This window comes from Erinaceus europaeus, chromosome X (assembly GCF_950295315.1).
Source record: "Erinaceus europaeus chromosome X, mEriEur2.1, whole genome shotgun sequence".
Taxonomy (NCBI): domain Eukaryota; kingdom Metazoa; phylum Chordata; class Mammalia; order Eulipotyphla; family Erinaceidae; genus Erinaceus; species Erinaceus europaeus.
Window position 1 is genome coordinate 112,909,185 of NC_080185.1, and position 24,775 is coordinate 112,933,959.

The 24,775-nt window shown below is 39.5% G+C and overlaps 1 protein-coding gene across 1 annotated transcript in view; it reads right to left on the minus strand.

The window, feature by feature from the left end:
* Window positions 1–4,540: 4,540 nt before the first annotated feature.
* The window catches only part of CXHXorf58 (chromosome X CXorf58 homolog), a 37,638-nt gene continuing 17,403 nt past the window's right edge, over window positions 4,541–24,775 (minus strand). Inside the window, exons 6-9 of the mRNA XM_060182683.1 lie at window positions 21,333–21,464; window positions 10,921–11,150; window positions 7,454–7,619; window positions 4,541–4,741 (exon numbers count right to left, since the gene is read on the minus strand). Coding sequence (XP_060038666.1) covers window positions 4,553–4,741; window positions 7,454–7,619; window positions 10,921–11,150; window positions 21,333–21,464 — 717 coding nt within the window. The 3' untranslated portion in view covers window positions 4,541–4,552. The remainder of the gene's footprint in view (window positions 4,742–7,453; window positions 7,620–10,920; window positions 11,151–21,332; window positions 21,465–24,775) is intronic.

A 24,775-nucleotide genomic window follows, 5' to 3' on the forward strand; every position in this document is an offset into this window, starting at 1 on the left:
ATTCTGAGGAATAATATTTGGAACTATGAGCATCTAGCTCATCTCTGATACATGAAAATATTTAAAAGAAAAAAAAAGAAAAGGTTTAAAATAGAAAAGAAAGACAAGGATACCCCATGGAGACACTGACTGGAAGAAAATGAGTACAGATCTGTAGTACATATTGAACAGAGAAAATTTTTTTAAATTTCTTTATTGGGGAATTAATGTTTTACATTCAACAGTAAATACAATAGTTTGTACATGCATAACATCCCCCAGTTTCCCATATAACAATACAACCCCCACTAAGTCCTCTGCCATCCTTCTTGGACCTGTATGAACAGAGAAATATTTAAGGAGGATCTGATGAAACAGCTTACTTGGATAGTGAGCTGTTTTGCTATGTGCATGACCTGAATTAGAGCCCAGCCCCCATTCCATTTAAGGAACCTTTCATGCTGTGGTCTCTTTCACTCTCTCTCTACCTCTCTGCTTGTCTCTATCTGAAAAATAAATAAAATAAAAATAAAGTAATATGTAAATTTAAAAGAAATATTTAAGGAAAAGCATTATTAGGAATGAATACAGCAATTACACAGATAACAGAGTCTATTTATCAGAAAGAGATGCTAACCTTGAAATTATATATATTTACCTAATGATACCGTCAAATAATATAAAGCAAAACTTAATAGAATGAACAGAAAGTTACATGTATACTATCATAGTCTGATCTAACACATACCTTTCACAATAGTTGATGTCACACAGGCCGTAAGTAAGCAGTATATAGAAAACACAGTGCAGTTAACAAGCTTGACCAAAATGATATGAATAGTGACCAGGAAAATAGCTCAGATGATAGAGTATAGAAAACCATGTCTGGATCTACAGGGATGCAGAGGTCACATAGGCTCCTAAGCTGAATATGGGCCCCAGATCACATCAAATCAATGGGATTTACAGTCAATATTATCTATACCCCTTTCCCATATTTGGGAGCTTTCCTGATGCAGCTTTCTGGTCCTTTTTCCAGCCATGACATCATCTCTTCAGACAATAACTCGGATCCACCTGTATTTCAGATTTCAGGCTCAGGGGAAAAAAAAAAAACTAGTATAGCCACAGGCCCTTTGGAATATAACTAAAATATGCCTACTAGCTATCTACAAAAGGGAGACCCCCCCAACTTTTCATCTGCACTATTCCACCTTTTAGGTTCATGATCAGTCAACAATTTGTTTGGCTTTATATATTAACTCTCTTTTCAGCCACCAGGTTCCAGATGCTAGCATGATACCAAACAGACTTCCCTGGGCAGACAACCCCACCAGTGTGTCCTGGAGCTGGGGGTGGGGGCTGTGGGCTCGAACTGAGGTCCTTGTGCATTGTAACATGTGTGCTGAACCAGGTGTGGCACCACTCAACCCCCTAAGGCTCCTAATTTGATCCCAATTCTTGACACTGCTTGTATCAAGGTGGTGCTCTGCCTTCTTTCTCTGTCTTTCTCATAAAACTCTTCCTTCTCTAGCTCATATGAAATAAATATTTTAAAAAGGACATGTACAAATTCTTGTCTCTAACTGTGGAGAACGAACATTTACCTTAACATAATAATAAATGTTTTTGAAAACTGATTATTTATTTGGCTATAAAGCTAGCTGCAATAAATTTCCCTAAATCAGTATCATACAAATCATGCTCTCAGATGGGGGTAGGTAGCATAATGGTTATGCAAAGAGACTCTCTGCCTGAGGCTTCAAAATCCCAGGTTTAATCAAGCACATCACCATAAACCAGAGCTGAGCAGTGTTCTGGAAAAAAAATATGATCTCATATTACACTGTAATTAAATTTAAAAATAAGTAACAGGAAAAATAAATAATAGGAACATAATCACAAAACCATGTATAAAGATGTTCACTCTAGTGTTATTTATATCAGTGAAAATGGGAATAAAGTCAATGGTATGTGTATGTTATGTATGATTCATTAATCCAATGGATTATTATGTGATCAAAAAACAATTTTAGGGGTAGGGAGACAGATCAATCATTAGAACACACTCCTCACTATGTGCGAGTAGCCAGATTCATTGGCTACATGTGGGAACACCATCAACAGCACCAGGGAAAGATGTATATGGATGGTGGAGTGTTTCTGTGGTTATTTCTCTCTCTTTTTCTTTTCTTTTCTTTTCTTTTCTTTTGTTTTCTTTTCTTTTCTTTTCTTTTCCTTTTCTTTTTATTTTCTTTCAGATAAAGCTAATTTAATTATGTCTGAGTCCATCTGAGCAGAATTTCTGCTTTATGAAAAGACTTCCCTCTTTTTTCTCTTTGCAATAAAAATATGAAAAAGTTGGTCTGGGAGAAGTAGATTCACATATGTGAGTTTTTAATAATTAAAAAAATATTTTGAGGGCCTGGGAGGTGGTTCAGTGGCTAAAGTGTTGAACTCTCAAGTATTAGATCCTGAATTCTATCCCAGGCATTTCATGTGTTAGAGTGATGCTCTCATGTTTCAGTCTCTCCTCTGATTAATAAAAAAAATACATCTTTAAAATTTATTTTGAAAAGAACTATGTTTCAGATATTAATATATAATTTAAATCTATATATTGCTTATAATTAGTCATGTGAAAATAAGTGTACATTAAGGCAGATTAAGAAGATATAATCAAATTAAAAGTTATTTTATTATGGTGATGAAATTATTCCTAATTCTGCTTTTAAAAGGACTGTGATGTGTTTACATTGTTTAATGTGAGTTAAAAGAATTAATAGAAGACAATGATCTTTCTCTGGCAGTTGATGCTGGTTATACCTTTATATCCATTTATTCCCTTTTTAAAATAGTAACAGCATTTTGCACAAAACAAGAGTATACCTTGCAGTGATTCTTGTAGCTAAGCATTACCACGTGATGAAATTATAGATAGTAACAACACAGGAAGAATGGCCTTAAATGTACAGTCTATGCTTCCTTTTTTTTTTTCTCTTCATTTTGTTACCTGAAACCTTTCTTAACTTTGTTGCTACACATACTATGGATTAACTGAATCCAATATGCATTTGAGGGATTATTTTCCAATTTAATGAATGGGAATATAAAAACTCATATGGACAAATAAATGATTTTTCTATTCAAACAATGTCCACCCCAATCTCCAAAAACAAGAGGATTATTCGTTTTAATTTTGGATATCAAAGGAGGATTATTAACTTTAAAGAGAATACGTTTATGTTGAGTATATTCTAGTGAGAATCATACACATTTAATTCAATTTTCTTTATCATTTAAGAGAACGTTTTAGCAGATTATGAGATCCATTCATAAGTTGCTTTATTGGAGTTATATTAGCAATCAACCTCCATGTTTCAAGTGTTAATTAAAATAAAAATGTATTCTTAAAATTAAATAAAAAATTCTTTAACTATTATAACCTCTAGTGTGGTCTCATATACTCCAATAGCTTGGATCACACACAAAATAATCAACAGTCTGAACTATATCGAAATGAGAATTTACCATTCAACTGGCAATCACTCAAAAGTCTTTGTACTAGAAATAATATTTAAAGTACAATGTTAAAGCAGATGCAACATTCTGTCCCAGGGGCTTACAAAGCTTAATAGTGATTAGGTATGCTGTATAAAGCCCACTGAAGCAACAGATTCATTATTATTTTGGTTATAACTCAGAATAGGTCAATCACAAGCTGTTCTGTAAAAACAACACACTGCTAAAAAAAGACACTGGAAGCTGACTCAAGAGCAGTCTTGTATTCTGTGAATTCTAATATTTATGCTAAGTATGGCCTGTTTAAATATTTTTAAAATGAAAGAAAATAAAAATTAAATACAAGTTCCAGGAACTAATTTGCTTATCATTTCTTGAGCAAAACTGAAGATGACTAGTTTGAGGACATTTAATTGAAATAACATTAAGACTAAATTTTTGTTTACAAAAGGTATTTGTACCTACGGCAACACAAAAAGGGATTAAAAATTCTATCAAAGAAAAGTGAGGGTGGGGTTCGCTCAGAGAACATGCCTGAGACCCTATGTTCCATCCCTGGCATGAAAAAATGGTGCTCTGGTCTCACTTAAAAAGAAAAAAATCTACCATACATTTGGTCAGAACAGCATACTAAATGAGGGCTTGTTTATATTTTGCTGTCCTTTACTTTTCTCTTATTTATTTGTTTATTTATCATTATTTTTTTATTGCCACCAGGATTACTACTGGGGCTCGGTGCTGATACTATAAATCCACTGTTTTGGTGGCCAATTTTTTTCCCCTGTTCTCTTTATTATACTTGATAGGACAGACAGAAATTGAGAGGGGAGATACAGAGGGAGAGAGAAAGACAGACACCATCAGACCTGCTTCACCACTTGTGAAGCACCCTCCTGCAGGTAGAGTGGGGTCTTGAACCCAGGTCCTTGTGCTTGGTAATATGTGTGCTTAACCATGTGCACCACCACCCGGCCCCCATATTTTCTTATCCTTTAAAACTCATATTCATTATTTATATACAAGAAAACTCAATAAACAATTTGGCTTTCTATCATTTAGTTGTGTATTTAGATTTTGGGTTAACAAGCACATCCTGAAACCAGGTAAATACTTCCTCTTCTTCCTCCTCCTCTTCTTTTATCAAGTCCTCATATGGGAGTTCTTCGACTTGTAAGATATCAAAAGATGGAGTGGAGAATATAAGTGTCTCCTTGCATTTGCTTAGATCCACTCGCTTTTCCTAGGTAAAATTAAAAATAAAAATGAAAAGTGTTTTACATTGGGTGTTTACTACTTTCTGTTTTGTTTTTGTTTTTTGCCTCTAGGGTTATTGCTGGGGCTTGGTGCCTGCACTACGAATCCACTGTTCCTGGAGGCTATTTTCTCCCCTTTTTGTTTATTGTTGCTATTATCATTATTGTTGTTAGTAGTAGCATTGGTTATTATTATTGTTGGATAGGACAGAGAGAAATGGAGAGAGGAGGGGAAGACAGAGAAAGGGAGAGAAAGATAGCCACCTGCAGACCTGTTTCACCTCCTGTGAAGGGACCCACCCCATAGGTGGGGAGCTAGGGGCTCAAACTGGGATCCTTATGCTGGTCCCTGCGCTTCACGCCATGTGCGCTTAACCCACTGCACCACCGCACAGCGCCCTACTTTCTGTTTTTATATTTGTTTTGCGTGTGGTTTTGTCATATGTGTGACCCATCTTTGAGCTTGGCCCCCACTGCATTGAAGGAAGCTTCAGTGCTGTGGTCTCTTTTACTTTCTCTCTGCTTCTCTCTCTTTATCTACCAAAAAAGGGAGAAAGAAATGTATTTGACTGTTTTATACTTAGCCTCATTTAAAAAAAAAATAGTCACAGCAGATCATGACCTCAATGTAGAGCAATGGCAGAAACAGCCCACTCAATGAAGGGAGGCAGGGTTAACATACTCTGCCACTGGAGGAAGACTGGTCCAGAAATGAGTGCAGCCTAGAATGTTCCTAAATGGGATGATGGAATGTGAGTTCAGACCAATAGGGATGCAGAGGTTACACAGGCTCCTTGTGCTAAATATGAATAGACATGGGCCCTAAGTCAGATCAATGGGGTTTACAGTTAATGGTATTTATATGCTTTTCCCATATTTGGAAGTTACTCTCTGACCTGATCCAGCTTTCTAGCCCCATTCCCAACTCTGACATCATCTTCCCAGACAATACTCCTAGCCCACCTGCATGTTAGCTGTTGGGCTCAGGCAAAAATTAGCAAAGTCACAGGCCCCTTGGAATATATCTAAAATATAATTCCAGCTTCTTCTAACATGAAGACCCCAAATATCATCTGCTATATACTTTTTTTTTTCTTTGCCTCCAGGGTTATCACTGGGGCTCGGTACCTGGACTGGACTACATATCTACTGCTCCTGGTGGCCATCTTTTTTCCATTGTTGTGTTGCTGCTGCTGTTTTTGTTGGATAGGACAGAGAGAAACTGAGAGAGGAGGGGAATATAGAGAGGGGGAGAGAAAGACAGACACCTGTAGACCTATTTCACTGCTTCTGAAGCAACACCCCCCCCCACACACACACCTGCAGGTGGGGAACCGGGGGCTCAAACTGGGATCCTTGCACCTTGCTTCACACTATGTGTATTTAACCTGGTGTGCTACTGCCTGGCCCTTTATCTGCTACATTTTTATCTTCAGGTTCCTGAGGATTAAGCAATTTGTTTTGTTTTATATATTACTGCTTTTCAGCCACCAAGTTACAGATGCTACCATGATGCCAACCCAACTTCCCTGGGCAGATGATCTCATCAGTGTGTCCTGGAACCTCACCTCTCCAGAGCCCTACTCCACTAGCGAAAGAAGCTGAGGGTAGGACTGACCTGTCAATGCCTATATCCAGTGAAGAAGCAATTAAAGAAGCCAGACCTCCCACCTTCTGAACGCCAGAAAAATCTTTGGTCCATACTCCCAGAAGGATAAAGAATAAAGAAAGTTCCAATGGAGGGGAAGGTATATGGAACTGTGGTGGTAGGAATTGTATGGAATTGTACCCGTCTTATCCCACAGTCTTGTTGATCATTATTAAATCACTAATAAATTTATTTTAAAAAGACAAATATACAAAACATATTCATTGTAAATATCCCCACAATACAAGTGTATACTGCAGCAGACTTTATTTTCTTCATTTAAAACATTTATTTATTGGATAGACACAGCCAGAAATCAAGAGGGTAGGGGGTGATAAAGAGGGAGAAAGACAGAGACACCTGCAACACCACTTCACTGCTTGTGAAGCTTCCCCCTTGCAGGTGGGGAACGGAGGTTAGAACCTGGGTCCTTGTGTATTATAATATGTGCACTCAACCAGGTGCACCACTACCTGGCCCCTTATTTTTATTTTTTTAATATTTATTGGATAGAGATAGAAATCGAGAAAGATGGGGAAGATAGTAAAGAAGAGAGAGAGAAACACCTGCATCATTGCTTTACCACTTACGAAGCTTCCCCATGGAGGTGGAGACAAGGGGCTTGAACCTTGGTCCTTGCTAACTGTAACATGTACACTCAGCCAGGTGCACCATTACGCAGTCCCCGTGGCAGACTTTATACAACTTTATATAGATTTTGATAAATTTAGAGAGAAATTACTTTGATTTTGAGAAAAATGCCAGTAGAGATGTGCTGAATAAAATGTAACATACTGAGACAGTGTTTTTTTCTCCCAACGTATGCTTATGTGGAGTCAAAATAACTGGTTGGTATTTACCAGAATAACTATTCCTATTGTTTAAGATTTTTAAATATGTTACCCCAAGATTATAACTTTATATTATACAAGGTATATAACAAAGGTGTTTCAGTCTTGAATTTGTGACTAGGAAAATTCTCCGTATGGAAATAGAATTACTTACAGCATAACCATTGTCCAAAACAATGAAGTCAGTAAAAATCACTTACTTTAGTTGTTGCAGAATCATCCTTTTCTTTAGCGATCTTATAAATTTTTTTAATTTTTTCAAGTTTCATTAGTGCTTGCTTGGATCGGCGACCTAGATGTTTAACTTCACTTTGCGCTTGTGGGGGCCGACGTGAAGGCCGGGTTCTTGAGGAGGATAAAGGGAACCTAGAAAGTATTTGCATTGTAGATAGAAAAATTACATTAAAATTTTACATGTAAAGCAAGTTCCAAATTTTATTAAGGCATTCTCCAGCAAATATATAACTGAACTCAGTACTTGGAGACATTTCATGTAAGAAGTTTTTAGGCCAAATTTTCTACTTCTGCTTGAGTTACAACAGCATAGTTCTTTCTTTTTAAAATTGAGACAGTGGTGGCTTATAAAACCAAATATGGTTTTTAAAATTTTTTACTATCTTTATTTATTGGATAAAGACAGCCAGAAATCAAGAGGGAAGAGGGTGATAGACAGGGAAAGAGGCAGAGAGACACTTGCAGCCCTGCAGCTATCCCCCTGCAGGTGGGGACTAGGGACATGAACCTGGGCCCTTGTGCATTGTAACATGTGCACTCAACCAGGAATGCCACCACCTGGCCCCAAACGAAATATGTTTTAGAAGTACAATTTTGGGGGCCAGGAGGTGGTGCACCTGGTTGAGTGCACATGTTACAGTGAGAAAGGACCCAGGTTCAAGCCCCTGGTCCCCACCTGTAGGGGGAAAGCTTCATGAGTGGTGAAGCAGGGCTGCAGGTGTCTCTCTGTCTCTCTCCCTCTCTATCTTCCCCTCCCCTCTCGATTTCTGGCTGTCTCTATCCAATAAATAAATAAAGATAATATAGAAAATATTTTAAAAAGAAGTACAATTTCACTTCTCTGCAAATTATGTTGCTCACATCATATCTACCACCAAGGTAGCAATATTCTTCTCCACATATCCATTGGATGCTTTCCAACCTTAGACACACACACACACACACACACACACACACACACACGTAATCTCATCATAAAACCTCAAGCTTTATTAATATGTCAGAATCTTAGGTTTTTTTTTTTTAACTTTATCCCTCTGTATAGTATTGCTGTTTTTTATTCTTATATACTTAGAGAAAAACAGATAGACAGACAGACAGATAGATGAGCAGTGCTGGGGGATCTAGTCAGGGTCACACTGTTGGGAAGGTGTACTTTCTACCCACCGAATTATCTCCCAGTCCCTGTAGCAAGTTCTTTATCTGCCATTTAGGGTGGTGTACAGATAATACTGAAGATGATGATAGTGAAAATGATAAAAATGGCATCAACTTAAAATGGGTTTGCCTGTCAAATTTTGTGTAGCAGCGATTAAAATTTTTAACATTATATAGCACTACAAAAAGTATTACATTCATAATGGTTAGCAAAAAAAAAAAGCTATATTTAGGAGTGTTAGGGGTCAGGCACAGTTGGTGTCAAAACCATAGTCTCCTTGGCCTGACTGACTTCCAACATATAGCACTGGACTCAGTCTGAGAGCCCATATACAAGAAAAGTGCTCGAGAATTGGTTATCTCCTTTCCTAAGTAAGCCTTAAGCAATGACTGATGGTTGTTGGTATATAAATACTCCAACTCCCTTATCTTGTGTGGGGAAACTCTGAGTTGCAGTGTCTACACAGACTTGGATATTCCCAGGAGGGATTCATCTCGTTACCAGAAGGATAACTTGCTCACTAACATACACTGCTTTGGTTGCCTGTTCCCTCTTTTACGTCTTTAACTCCTTTTATCAGTGGTTCCTGGGATCACTTCTGAATTAAACTATTTCTCAAACCTTTTTCTCAGGGTTTGTTTCTAGGAGATCCCAAAGCAAGACTGCATTCAAATAAGTCTTTTTTAAAAATATGTTATTTATTTACTTATTTTCCTTTTTGTCACCTTTGTTTTTATTGTTGTGGTGGTTATTATTATTGTTACTATTGATGTTGTTGTTGCCAGGTAGGACAGAAAGAAATGGAGAGAGGAGGGGAAGACAGAGAGGGGAAGAAAGATAGACACCTGTAGACCTGCTTCACTGCCCATGAAGCAACCCCCCTGCAGGTGGGGAGCCAGGGGCTCAAACCGGGATCCTTAGGCCAGTCCTTGCCCTTTGCGCAAAGTGCACTTAACCCGCTGCACTACTGCCCAACCCCCCCCCCCCAAGAAGTCTTTGAGCAAGAAAATTTCTCCCTATTCTCTTCAATTGATTGGGAAATTGGCTACTTATTTGGCTCTTTAAGTGACTCATTCTTGGATAAATTGTAGCATGAGTCCAAATAGGAGGGAGCCTAGGGTTATATATAGTGGTTGAGAAAATTACATCATTGATTTGAGCTTGGTGGTGATGGGGTTAAATGCTATATTCAGTGCCTATACAGATGAGTTAGAGAAAATCTATTTCATGAAGACAGACTGAGTCATACACCAGACCATGTGTTTGGCAAAGGTATAGCCGTGAACATAAAATACATGGGCTAATTTATGTTATTGTGTCAGCACCACTGATCTCTCCTCCTGGAAAAACAAAACAAAACAAAATGTTTGCTTGACAGTGGCTCACTATTGTGCTAAAGGAGTATTCTGGAATTTCTGAACAGACTACCATTAGACCTTCTATAGTTTCATTATCTTTTTTTCTTAAAAAAGAAAGCATAATATGTAAATAAGACAAAGTAGGTTCAACTTGATAATGGAAATAAAAATGAATATAATTGGAGCAGTCATATTCTACCTGTGTTGTCTCATGCATTCTTATAATGAGAACTGGATCACATACTATTGGTAAAGAATGAAATAATGTCACTGTAATTTATATGCAGTCTAAACTCACAATGGGAGCCAGAACAGCAAGAGTAGAATTGTAATCTTCAGCAGAAAAGGAAAAGGGTCTCAGATCCACGAGGCATGGGTAATAGGACCGTTTTGGGCTATATTTATGAAAATAGAAATTAGCTCCTGCACCTAGGGCACTCTCCCCAGAAAGGCACCCCCATCCCACAACCCATCCTTCTGCCCTCCACCCTGTTCCCTAGCCTGAGTGGTTTCTGGTTCTTGGTAAGTTGCACTGCCTCACAGTCCACTCAAAAGGCAAGCACACTGGCCCAGGGCCCCACTTCCATTTGCAATATTTTGGTGCCACTACCCACTCTCATGAAGGAGTCACCAGCATTTCTGTGCTATTGTATCTTTTTCTTTTTTCTTTTTAATTGGCTGTAGCAGCCTCCAGCCATCCTGAGCTGCCTGTCTGATGGTACAAGTTATCTCCCCAGGTACCAATTGTCCTTTTTGTTAGTGTTCTGTTTATGAAGTTGCGTAAGTTTTAAGCCATCTGCCCCAACTCAATTTTTCCCATATGCCCTATTATTATCTTTAGTGAGCTGTGCAGCAGAATGGGAACATTTTCAGAAATGCCCTTGGTATCGTAACTCCAGTGAAGGATCATTTTTACCTCACTTCTGAAATAATCCGTAGCTGGTTCAGATGCATCTCTTTTGATTTTGGTTTCTGCAGTAGATAATTCATTTCTTTTCTGAGACGTTTTGAGATTATTCCAGAATGAGCATAATTAACTATGTCATATATCATCATTGTCCTGGGAATGTTTTCAAGGTTTAATCTTCGCCAACTGTTACTTTTGCCACCAGAATATGCAGGGATTTTATCAAGAAGGCTACAGTACTGTATGGAAAAAAAGGAAAAACAGCTAAGAAAGATTGGTTGTGGATGAATTAGAATTTCCCAAGATTCCACTCATATATCACTTTATCCAAAATGCATTCCTTGAGTTCATATCTGAACTTTATTGACAACTCTCTTCTATGATTCTGATGACCTACTTCTCCAATCTGTCCCTGTAAATCTTAGCTTTCATAAAAAACAAAACAAACTAAAAAAAATTCTAAAAAAAAACTGGACTGAGGAGGTTGCTTACTGGAATCACACATTCACAAGACCTTCACATCAGTCCCCAGTGCTGCATTAAAAATAAAAAAGAGAGGCTGGATAGATAGCACACCCATTGTACAGAAGGCTTTCATGCCTGAGGCTCCAGGTCCCAGGTTCAATGCCCAGCACCACTATAAGGCAGAGCTGAGTAGTGCTCTGGTCTCTCTCTCTTTCTCTCTGTACTTCTCATTAAGATGTTTAAAAACTTGGGGCCGGGTGGTGGTGCACCTGGTTGAGCACACATAATACAATGTGCAGGGACCTGGGTTTGAGCCCCCGGACCCCACCTGCAGGAGGAAAGTTTTGCAAATGGTGAAGCAGGGCTGCAGGTGTCTCTCTCTGTCTCTCTATCACTCTCTACCCTCTCAATTTCTAGCTGCATCTATACAGTAAATGAATAAAGATAATAAAATTTAAAAATAAAATAAAATATTTTAAAAAGTTTAAAATGAGATCTTCTCTGGCGGAAAGTGGCAAGTTTCACTATTTCAATTTAGCTATCTGTAGAAATTTCATTTTAAAGGATAAAATTATTAATTTAAATTAAAATAATTATATAATCAATTAAACTTAAAAATTTCCATTTAAGATGTAGGAATAGGAGAGAAGAGCTACAATCCCAATCCTAGTGGTATAACAGCTAGGCCATTAGGGCATACGCTCTCCCTCCTTCTGTGCTAGACAAACTCACATGCTCATAATACATACAGGCAGTCCTCTCTTTGGATCACTTAGGCATGGACTAATTTCAATCACCACCATTTAGGTGAATAAGCTCAGCTCTCCAACAACGTGTTTTTTTTAATTGTAAAAATTACAATTTTAATCAATTACAATTCAAAATTTATTGTAAAAAGTACAAATTCTGCTGCAAATTCACTTACACAAGTAACAGATGTGCAAGGTGATTAGTTACACATTACATCACTTCTTTCAAAGTCTGCCAGTGATTGGTCGCGCTGAATCTGTTATTGAGTTCACACACAGACAATAATAGATGAAGTTGTGTTGCCTCTTTGTCTCCCAGTGATAAACTCATGTGACATCTTACCAAAATGGATTGTCCACAAAAAAGGGAAGAGGCAAACAAACAACAACAACAAACCCAAAAAGTGGTAAAAGAAACAGACAGACAAAAAGTGGCATTGCTGGAAGTGAAGTTCACATCAAATGTAAGCAAAGTCTAGAAGAAAGCGGTGAGCAGATGACTGCAAGGACGCTGGCACACAGCTAGACAGGCAGGTAGAGTACCTTGGTTAAGGCGCACTTGTCAACATAAATAAGGAAAGTGATAGTGACAAAAAGGATGAAGCTGTTCCAGAGGGAGTGACACTGGCAGAAAATACACATTCAAGGAACTTGGAGATACGTTATTTCAAGGGCAAGCGATAAAACATCGGTGGGTGATCCAAACTTAAGGAAGTGCAGGACAGACAACTCAAGGTATAGAGAGGATGCTCATTGTATACTGAAAGAGTTTAACTGAGTTTTTAGCAACTTTACTGGGACATCTCATACAATTCATCCATTTCAAGCATGCAATTCAATGGATTTTAGTATATTTACATCTAAGGGTTTGTTAATTTTTTTTTTGTCAGGTAGCCAGGATCTCAAACTTGTTCAATTTCAACACTCCGGCTGCTTTTTCATTCAGATAAAGAGAAGCAGAGATAGAGATAAGAGAGAGGAAGGGGTACCAACTAGAGCACCAGACTTCTTCTAATGTCATAGTACCTCCCAACACGGTGCCAGGGCTCAAACCTGGGCTCTACGTATGGCCAGGCACATATTCTACTCAGTGAACTCTTTCTCCAATGCCACAGCTAAGTTTTTTTTTTTTTTTTTTTTACAAATCAATTAAACACTTTAACCCCTCAATGTGTCTAATGTTTTAAACTATAGTATACTAATTAAATGCTTTATTTAAAAAATTCCTGGGGAGAGGCTGAGGAGACAGTGTAGTGGTCATACAAGACATTTTTTTCCCCACAGCACTAGTCAGCTCTGGTTTATGGTGGTGCTGATTTTAATTTTTTACTTACTAACTCACTTAATTAACTTTTTATTGGATAGAGACAAAGAGAAATTGAGAAGGGAAGGAGAGATAGAGAGGGAGAGAGACAGAGAGATACCTGCAGCCTTGCTTCACCACTCATGAGGCTTTTCCCCTGTAGGTGGGGGCCAGGGGTTTGCACCTGGGTCCTTGCACACTTAAATGTGAGTGCTTAACCAGGTGTACCACTGCCTGGCCCCCCAAAGACTTTTTGTCTGAGGCTCCAAGGAAGGATAAATAGGGAGAGAGAAAGATAGACACCTGCAGACTTGTTTTCACGGCTGCACATGAAGTGTCCTCCTTGAAGTAGAGACTCCAACCTGGATGCTTATGCATGGTGATACGTGCTCTTAAACAAGTACACCACTGCCGGAACCAATTGTTTATTTTGTCATCTCCATGGATTCACCTTTCTGGACTGACTTTTAGAGAGGGAGGGAGAGGGAGAGGGAGAGGGAGAGGGAGAGGGAGAACAAGAACAAGCAGAGGGAGAAACAGAGAAAAGAGAGAGGGAGAAACAAACAAAGTAGAGAGAGAGACTGACTCTGACCATATGGTGGTGTACGTAGTTGAGCACACGTTATAGTGTGCAAGGACCTGGGTTCAAGCCCCCAGTTCCCACCTGCAGGAAGCAAAACTTCATGAGTGGTGCAGCAGGGTTGCTCTCTTTCCCTCTCTATCCCCCCTCTTCTATCAATTTCTCTCTATCTCTATTCAATAAATAAATAAATAAAGAGAGAGAAAGAAAGAGAGAAAACACAGCATGAAATTTTCTTCCGATATGGTGGGGGCCAGTAAGCACACTATTCCACTATTTCCCTCCTCCCCCCCCTCTCTATAGATATAATTTTTTTTTAACCAGAGATCAGCTCAACTCTGGTTTCTGGTGGTACTGGGGTTTGAACCTGAAACCTTTAGTGCCTCAGGCATGAAGGTCTTTCTGCATAACCACTATGACATCTCCTCACTGATTAGTAAGTGAGCTTTGCAGAGTTCCAGCTTGTATCATCATTTTCATAGTTCTACACTATCACAGAGAAGGCTGCCTGTATATTTTACTTCCTGAGAGTGGAGTAATAAAATAGAGAAATATCTCAAACTATAAGTGATTTGCTTTGCACTTATTAGCTGTGTGACCATGGGCAAAGTCTTAAAATCTCATTTAACCCCAATTTTCTCATCTGTTAAAAGACTCACATAGTTTGCAAACTTGAAGAATGAAGGATATAATATGCACATAAAGAGCAAAAGCATCAATTACATCTCATAAAAAGAGCTAAGAATAGTGTGGAGTCCATATGAGAGTTCAACAAATGTCAGCAATCATCACATCTCTTTCTTCCAATATGTCTATCTGGGGACTCCTCTCTTGACACCAATCCTTGGCATTGTCACTATCTGCAAGTGTGCAATCCATGTCTTGAACAAAGTCAGTTGGCATCCCCATGCTCTTTTTTTTTTCCCCTGTCATCGCTGGGGTTTCACCACTCTGAGGTAAACTTTTCAGATAGAAAGTGTAAGACAAAGGGAGAGAGGGAAGGTATCACAGCACCAAAGCTTACTCCTGTGTGTGTGTGGGGGGGGGGCAGTGTGTGTTGGGGGCAGGCTGGAACCTGGGTTATGTGCAAAACAAAGCAGGATATCTTGATGAACCTCCAAGCCCTACTTAATCCTTGTTTACATTCCCTAATCATGTAGATCATGGCTCAAAAAAGGGAAGGAAGGAAGGAAGTAACGGAGGAAGGGAGGATGGAGAAGGAAAGGGAAGAAGGAAGAGAGGAAGAAATCATAATTGGAAATCTCTAAGGTACCAGTGCTTCCTTCATGTTTCACATTGAAGCAACTTAATGAATAAAATCATATATTAAATCAATTAGAATTTTTAGGATCTCCTACTTTAGAACTTGTAAAATGGTGGCAATCAAACCTATCTCTTAAAATTGCTATGAGAATAAGAGGAATTGGTAAGGGACATAACATAATGGTTATGCAAAAGGCTTTCACGCCTGAGCCTCCGAAGTCCCAGGTTTAATCCCCCACACCACCATAAGCCAGAGTTGAGCAGTGCTCTGGACTCTTTCTCTGTATATCTCTCTTATAAAAATAAGACAAATAAAATGTATTTTAAAAAAGTAATTGTTATAACATCAACACTCGCTTTTATTATTCAGGAACATAATTTAATTTTCTGATTCAACCCTGTTGCCCTTTCAGTTTTGCTCTTTTAAAAAATTTTTAAAATATTTATATATTTATTCCCTTTTGTTGCCCTTGTTGTTTTTATTGTTGTAGTTACTACTGTTGTTGTTATTGATGTTGTCGTTGTTGGATAGGACAAAGAGAAATAGAGAAAGGAGGGGAAGATAGAGAGGGGGAGAGAAAGACAGACACCTGTAGACCTGCTTCACCGTCTGTGAAGCGACTCCCCTGCAGGTGGGGAGCTGGGGGCTCAAACTGGGATCCTTACGCTGGTCCTTGTGCTTTGTGCCACCTGCACTTAACCCACTGTGCTACTGCCTGACCCCTCTCTTTTTTAAAAATTTGCTCTCTATTATTGAATATTGATAGAAATTGAGAGGGAAGGGGAAGATAGAGAAAAGAACAGAGAGACAAAGACACCTGCAGCCCTGCTTCACCACTCATGAAGTTTTCCCTCTGCAGGTGGTGGCCAGGGGCTTGAACCCGCGTCCTTGCACATTTATTTATTTACTTATTTATTTATTCCCTTTTGTTGCCCTTGTTGTTTTATTGTTGTAGTTATTATTGTTGTTGTTATTGATGTCATTGTTGTTGGATAGGACAGAGAGAAACGGAGAGAGGAGGGGAAGACAGAGAGGGGGAAAGACAGATACCTACAGACCTGCTTCACTGCTTGTGAAATGACCCCCCCTGCAGATGGGGAGCCAGGGGCTCAAACCAGGGTCCTTATGCTGGTCCTTGCACTTTGCGCTACGTGCGCTTAACCCCTGTGCTACCACCCAACTCCCCTTTGCACATAACCCCTGTGCTACCACCCAACTCCCCTTTGCACATTCTGTGCTTAACCAGATGTGCCATAGCCTGGCCCCCTGCCCTTCTAGCTTTGTAAACTAGAAACATAAGAGCCACATTGGACACCTTTCTTTTCTTTTCTTATCTTTTCTCTCTCTCTCTCTCTCTCTTTTTTTTTTTTTTACTAGAGAACTGCTCAGCTCTGGCTTACAGTGGTGCAGGGGATTGAACCTGGGACTTTAGAGCCTCAGGCATGAGAGTCTCTTTGCATAATCACTATACTGTCTCCCCCGCCCTTTTAAATTTTTTTATTTGCTTTATTTATTACAGCTCATAGTTCAGAATTTTGACATAGTGAAAATATGGCTCAGAATCTGAACATAGTTTAAATAGGGTTCAAATATCAAAGAACAGTAAATATTTGAAGTCTCCTTTCCATCTTAACCTATAGACACATCTAGTTTCCACTCCTTGTAGTCTTTATTGCCAGTTCTTATTGTTTTTTTAAAATTTTTTATTTATAAAAAGGAAACATTGAGTAAACCAAAGAATAAGAGGGGTACAACTTCATAGAATTCCCACCACCAGAACTCTGTATCCCATCCCCTCCCCTAATAGCTTTCCTATATACAAAGAGCTCAGCAAACTTAGCAACAAAAAAGCAAATGACCCCATCCAAAAATGAGCAGAGGATATGAACAGAACATTCACTACAGAAGAGATCCAAAAGACTAACAAACATTTGAAAAATTTCTCCAGGTCACTGTGAGAGAAATGCAAATAAAGACAACATTGAGAAACCACCTCACCGCTGTGAGAATGGCATACATCAAAAAGGACAGCAGCAACAAATGCTGGAGAGGCTGTGAGGACAGAGGAACCCTTCTGCACTGCTGCTGCGAATATAAATTGGTCCAATCTCTGTGAAGAGCAGTCTGGAGAACTCTCATAAATCTAGATATGGACCTTCCATATGACCCAGTAATTCCTCTCCTGGGGATATACCCCAAGGACTCCATAACACCCAACAAAAAGATATGTGTACATCTATGTTCATTGCAGCACAATTCATAATACCTAAAACCTGGAAGCAACCCAGGTACCCAACAACAGATGAGTGGCTGAGAAAGCTGTGGTATATATACACAATGGAATACTACGCAGCTATTAAGAACAATGACCCCACCTTCTCTGACCCATCTTGGATGGAGCTAGAAGGAATTATGTTAAGTGAGCTAAGTCAGAAAGATAAAGATGAGTATGGAATGATCCCACTCATCAACAGAAGTTGAGAAAGAATGACAGAAAGGGAAAATCAAAGCAGGATTTGACTAAATTTGGAGTAGGGCACCAAAGTAAAAACCCTGGGTTGAGGGTGAGGATGGACATTCAGCTTTATGGGGCGGGGGGGGGGGGAGGAAGGGGAAGGGGGTTGGGACGGGACACAGTCTTTTGGTGGTGGGAATGGTGTTTATGTACACTCCTATTAATTTGTAGTCAAATAAATCACTATTTAAATAATATTAGAAGGGAAAAACTGATTGAATGTCTCAAACTTTTTAAAGCACAGACTAAGTCTTTTTAATACATAGGCTGAGTCTTTGATACACTGACTCCTTTTTTATATTTATTTATTTATTCCCTTTTGTTGCCCTTGCTGTATTGTAGTTATTATTGTTGTTATTGATGTCATTGTTATTGGATAGGACAGAGAGAAATAGAGAGGAAGGGAAGACAGAGAGGGGGAGAGAAAGACACCTACAGACTTGCTTCACTGCTTGTGAAGCGACTCCCCTGTAGGTGGGGAGCTGGGGCTCAAACTTGGATCCTTACACGGATCCTTGCGCTTTGCGACACGTGTGCTTAACTGGCTGCACTACCGCCTACTCTGGATATGCTGACTCTTAAAAGCTTAGTCCAGGGAGAACAGAAGCAACCAGTTGCATAGCTATGTACAAATAATGTCAAAGGACATAAAATATGGTGATGTTGTGTATGATATAGCAAATCCTAACAAAGGGATTTTTCAAAGTTAACCCAATTGTCAAACAGTGTGATTATAGCAATAACTATCTATTGTCTTCTTAAACCCTAAGATAGCAGGAACCTCCCACTTCTAGAGAGCCTATATTTCCCCCTGTCCTGGAACCTCTGGGGTAAGGCTCACTTCCCTGCATGCTTCTTTCAAGTCACACCAATGATACTGCATCCGCCGATCCCAACCTAATCTATGCAATGAGTACCACCTCAGCATGCTCCATTTCAGACTGTGTCCAGAGACGTCAGGCATGGAATGTCAACCCTTCACCCTCATTACTCGGGTTGAGATCTTTCCTTTCATAGTATTCTCTAATTCCATTCCAGGAGGTTCACTTCCTAACAAAGTCCCAAAACCTAGTTATAGACCAGGTCCTGTAAGATGGACACTTTTCTTTAACTTACTTATTCTCAAAGTATTTCTTGAGTCTCTATCCTCACAGCTGTAAACCAACTTATCACCAGCTGTCCTGAAATAATGTAGGAATCTCCAAACCAGGAGAAGGCTCTTGCTGCTGTCTAATTCAGTCTCAACACACACTGGATCATTGTCATTTCGTGAAACCCTGCACTAGCTTATTGTACACAGAATCAAGGGAAAATAAATGCCTAAGATAATTGCTCTTTTCTCAGCCCTCCTGTCTGACCAGATATCACACTGTTCCTGCAGCTTTCCCCCAGCCAGCAGACCTGTTTATGGACCATGGAGCAACTCCTTCCCCAGACTCTGCTGGGGGTGGGCCACTTGTTCTATTTCATTTCATTTCATTTCATTTCATTTCATTTCATTTCATTTCATTTCAGCCTCCAGCGTTATGGGCTGGGGCTCAGTGCCTTCACTATGAATACACTATTCCTGGAGGCCATTTTTCCCCATTTTTGTCGCCCTTCTTGTTATTATCGTTATTGTTTTTGCTATTGTTATTGGATAGGACAGAGAGAAATCGAAAGAAGAGGGGAAGACAGAGAGGGGGAGAGAAAGACAGATACCTGCAGACCTGCTTCACCACTTGTGAAATGACTCCCCTGCAGGTGGGGGACTGGGGGCTCGAACCCGGATTCTTACACTGGTCCTTGCACTTGGCATGATGTGCGCTTAACCTGCAGCACTACTGCCCAGCCCCTGCCACTTGTTCCTTTTCTATATATATATTATTTATTTTATTTTAGTGATAAAGAGCAGATACAAGGAAAAGCTACAAAGAGAGAGAGAGAGAGAGAGAGAGAGAGAGGGAGAGAGAGAAACAACAACACTGCTCAGTTCTGGCTCATGGTGGTACTATGAATTGAACCTGGGACCTTAGAGCCTCAGGCTTGAAAAACTTTTGCATAACCATTATGGTGTCTCCCCAGCCCCAGCCACTTGTTCTTTTACACTGCTGATTATCAACCATTTCTCACTTTGCTCTTGCTCACAGATGTGTGCGTGTATGTGTGTGTCCCCAAGTTTTCAGTAACAAAGAACAGCAATATGCTTTGAGAAGGGGAAATCCAACAAATGAACCATGAATGATGGAAATCAGTTATGGGAAAGAGTCTCAGTTCTCTTTATTGGTGATTGGTTTAGAGCAAACACATGATCCAGTTCTGACCAATGGGGCTTGAGGGAAGTTCTGTCAGAGGTTTCTGAGAATTTTTTTTTCTTCTTGAAGGAAAGATAATTGGAGTCCCTCTCTCCCTGCCTTAAAATGTTGGTAAAGGCTGGAAAAACAGCTCACTTGGAGATTGCACTGCTTTGCCATGTGCATCACCAGACTGCACTGGAGGAATTTTCAGTGCTATAGTTCCTTCCCCTCTTTGCCTAGCCCCCCCCCTTTTATTTATTTTTTAATCTGAAAACGGTCAGCCTGGAGCTGAAAAAATAATACTGTAGTTGAGAATGTGATAGTCATCTTGTTATCATGTGAAAGAAATCAAGAGAATTAACTGTAACAAAGTTGACCCAGAATTTTGATGTCCTTGAGCTATTGCTTTAGCTAGTTCAGGACCCACCTATCCAGGCACTTCTTACATGGACAGTAAGTGACCTTTACTTAAAATATTAGTGATTTATAAGATTAGAAGGTTGAAGCTCCACAACACACCCACCACCAAAGTTCTGTGCCCCTTCCCATGATAATCACCATAATTCTCACAAAGAAAGTGGCCTTTATTGTTTAAGGCTCTTGTGGTTGGGAATATTCTGTTACTTGCAGTAGGAAGTATCCAAACCACAGCAAAACCCTCTTTTGCTAGGTCAAATTCCTGTCATACACTCTCAGTACCACATGTTTATTTTTTACTTTTTATTATTTACTGAAATAAAATTCATAAAATAAATAACTCACCAATTTAACCACTTTAAAATGTATTACCCAGTGCTTTTTAGGAGACTCACGCTACATAGTACTAATACACAATTCCAAAACGCTTCTATCACCTCCCAAAAGAGGCCCCACATTCCTTAGCTATCACTTCCTAGACACACACACACACACACACACACACACACACACACACCCACATATGATTCCACTAAAATGAAATAACCAGAATAGGAAAACTCAGAAGCAGAAAGCAGATTAGTGTTGGATAGGAGCTGGAGTCACAAGGAGTGACTGCTTAATGGATGTGAAATTTCACATTAGGTGACAGAAAGGTTCTGAAAGAAGATGGTGATTTTATACAATACCATGAATATACTTAAGTACCACTGACTGAGTTGTATACTTTGAAATTCTGACTGTGTATATCTTAACTACAAAAAGAATATGATTTTTTTTTCCTTAGTGAAGGATAGAGTCAGGAAGGCTTTTTGTTTCCTTGTTTTCCATATTTATATCCAAATTCCTTACTTGCATGTAATCTTGCAGGGTGACAATATCAACTTCATCAGTTATTTTAAACCTCTGCTGAAGATAATCATCTTCCATTATTTGACGACAAAATGTTCTTCTCCCCATTATTTTATAAGCATCGGCTACTGCCTATAAAGAAAATAGGAAATAGATTAAAATAGTAGCATAATAGCAATAACTATCAATACACACAACGTTTTTTATGACACTAAACCCATCAAATATGGTTCCTTTCTTTTAACAGCTTGCTAGTCATAGAAAGATTGTGTTTACATAGAAAGGATTACACAGGGATTTTTAAACCATTTAGAAATTACTTCCATAACCGTATCTACATAGTTTTAGCATGTAGTTAGAGCTTATAATCCTCAGAGGTCTAGTTTTTTTTTTTCAGTCTGTTTTTCCTGACTCAAAACAACATTTTTCCTTTAAAGCAAAGCCTATAACGTCATTCGTGCTGTCAATGCAGAGAACATTCATCTGGTTATTTAATAGGTTGCCCTAGGAACTGCAATGAAAGGTGTTACTGGGGCCAACTCTCTATGTGTTCTGATTGCTTAAGACCTCCCTCTCTTTCAGACTTCTTTCTTGGTAGCCAAAGAGCAGCAAACAAAGAGGGTTTTTTTTTTCTGTCCTCTCCCAAATTTCAATATGTTATATTTAAGAAAAGCACCTGAGGTGGCAGGGGTAGAAGTGTCACAGTAATATGAAGGCTCAAATCATGTCCGGTCCTTTTTGCACCACAACCTTTCACATATATGACTCCTATGCTAACAGCTATACATAGACTGTGAGCAGGGACTTAAGTACTCCCCACCCCCCATAAGTATGTGCTGATTCTTCCAACACATATTTATATAACATATCTATGCTCTGGGCCACAAAGAGTATGCTTATGTGAAGGGTGGCTGGCAGAAAAGAAAATTCAACTCTTTTGACTCCAGATCAATTTCTCTTTTCCTTTGTACTCCAGAATGTGGTATTTATGAAAACATCGGAACTCTGTCATAATGCTGATATAGTAGAGTAGCTGAGATAGAGTGGAAATTCATAATCTTTGTTCTTTTTTTTTTTTTTTTGCCTCCAGGGTTATTGCTGGGGCTCAGTGCCTACACCATGAATCCACTGCTCCTGGAGGCCATTTTCCTCCCTTTTGTTGCCCTTGTTGTTGTAGCCTTGTTGTGGTTATTATTATTATTGTTGATGTTGTTCGTTGTTGGATAGGACAGAAAGAAATGGAGAGAGGAGGGGAAGACAGAGAGGGATAGAGAAAGACAGACACCTGCAGACTTGCTTCACTGCCTGTGAAGCAACTCCCCTTCAGGTGGGGAGCCGGGGGCTCGAACTGGGATCCTTAAGCTGGTCCTTGCGCTTTGCGCCACGTGCGCTTAACCCATTGCACTACCACCCGGCCCCCTATCTTTGTTCTTTTTTATTTAACATGTAATAGGACAGCAGACCTTAATAAATTTTATATTGCTACTGTCACTTTAGTTACTCAGAATATTCCCTTTTAATTTATTTTTAATTTCAAAGCTTAGAACACACAATATGGAAAATGAAAGAAAATATTCAAATGGTATTATTTTTTTTCTAATGCACTACATTGAAGGGGTAGACACAGTTTAATAAAAATATGATGAAACCTTTCTTTAGGCAGATCATTTTTTCCCCATTTCATTAGTTTCTTTATTTGCCTTGTATCTAAAGAAAAGGCAGTATTGGCACATATCTCTATTAGGCTTTCTTGCCATTAATTTCCTGTGGGTTCCAATTAACCATCTCCATAGTGACACTAAAGGTAAAAGCAAATAGTTGTATGCTAATTAGGTCTGAAAGCCATATAATTTCTGCTTTCAGAATTTCTTTAGATAAAACTACATTTTATTTTAGCTCAAGTTACTTAGAAAAGGTATTTCCTGTCTGTTCCTCCCCTACTCTACTCCACTCAACCACTACCACCAACCTCTCCAAGCCCCAGTTTCCTTATTTGTACAGTGCCTCAGCTGTGTGGCTCAGCTGTGTCAAGTCTGACCCAGTCTTGCAGCCAAAAACCCCCATGCCTGGCAGCACAGGGCAGGCTTGTTGCCCACTTGTGACAGGGGGCTGAAAAAACTTTGCCCTCCAATGGCCAAGATGTTCTTTCTCAGACAGTGTTAGGAAAGTCCTCTGGATACAGAAGGGATGGGAAAGAAGAAGAGCTGAGGCCCCAGAGAAAGGGAAGGGCGAAAACTAGGCAAGGATTCCAGGAGAGGAGCCAATCAGGCTAGAATTCAAGAGGCCTGTTCCATTCTTAGTGGGTGACTCAAAGGGTCAGCAGGGGGCATCTCTAAACTTGATACCTCCCCTGATAGATACCCAGCCTCGCTGTAGGCCCCCAAAGCCCCCACAGCACTGAGGCTACTTGCTGGCTTCTATCCCTACTTGGACTTGTCAAGTGACTCTAATATCTCAAGTCACTTCCCTGCCTGACTGGAAATTCTCACTCATCAAGGTAGTAAAGACATGAGAACAGAGCTTCTTGGTTTGGAGCAGTTCAGTTATATACAGGCTTTGAATTAATAAAACCACTCTAACTGCTGGTGTGGTTTTTCAACCTCAAAATGTGCACAGCACAGTGGAAACACAGAGGAGAGTCTTAGTTCTGCCCCTGCTGGGCCTCTTCAAGTTCTGGAGCCAAACTGGGAATAACGAGTACCTCCCCAGAGTTATGGAGTGGAGTGTAAGAGATCGAGTTTAGCTGGGTTCAGGAAGCTCACGAATGCTTGTGTATGGTACAGGTTCTGGAGCCCAATTCAATGGGTCTAGATCTCAGTTCTTTCACTTTGTAGTTATGAGGCTCCTGGCTAAGTTGCTTAAGTGTTTTTTAAATTTTTATTGTTGTTGCCAGGCCTTTGCTGAGGCTTTGTGCCTGCATGATTCCACTGTTCCCTTCCCTGTGAACTTTTTTTTTTTTTTTTTTTAAGATAGTAGGCTAAAGACAGAAAAGGAGAAACAAAGAAAAGACACCACAACACTACTTCACTACTCATGAGGCTTCCCTTTTGCAAGCAGTAGCCCTGCTTAAACCTGGGCCCCTGTGCACTCTTCTGGGTGAGCTATCTTTGGCCTCCTACTTAATCTTTTTAAAAATAAAGATAATGTTGGCCCTGGGAGGTGGCACAGTAGATGAAGTGTTGGACTATCAAACATCATGTCCCAAGTTTGATTTCCGACATTGTATATGTCAGAGTGATGTTCTGGTTCTCTTGTTTTCTTCTCCTCTCTCATAAATAAATGCTTTTTTTTTTTTTTTAAAAAGGTAATAACGGGGCCAGGTGATAGCTCACTGTGCAGGGTATATGCCTAACCATGCACTAAGCCCTGTGTGGAAAACTTGGCTCTCTTTAGGAGCAAAATGACACAGGGGTAAAATCCTAGAATGGTGGAACAACACAGAG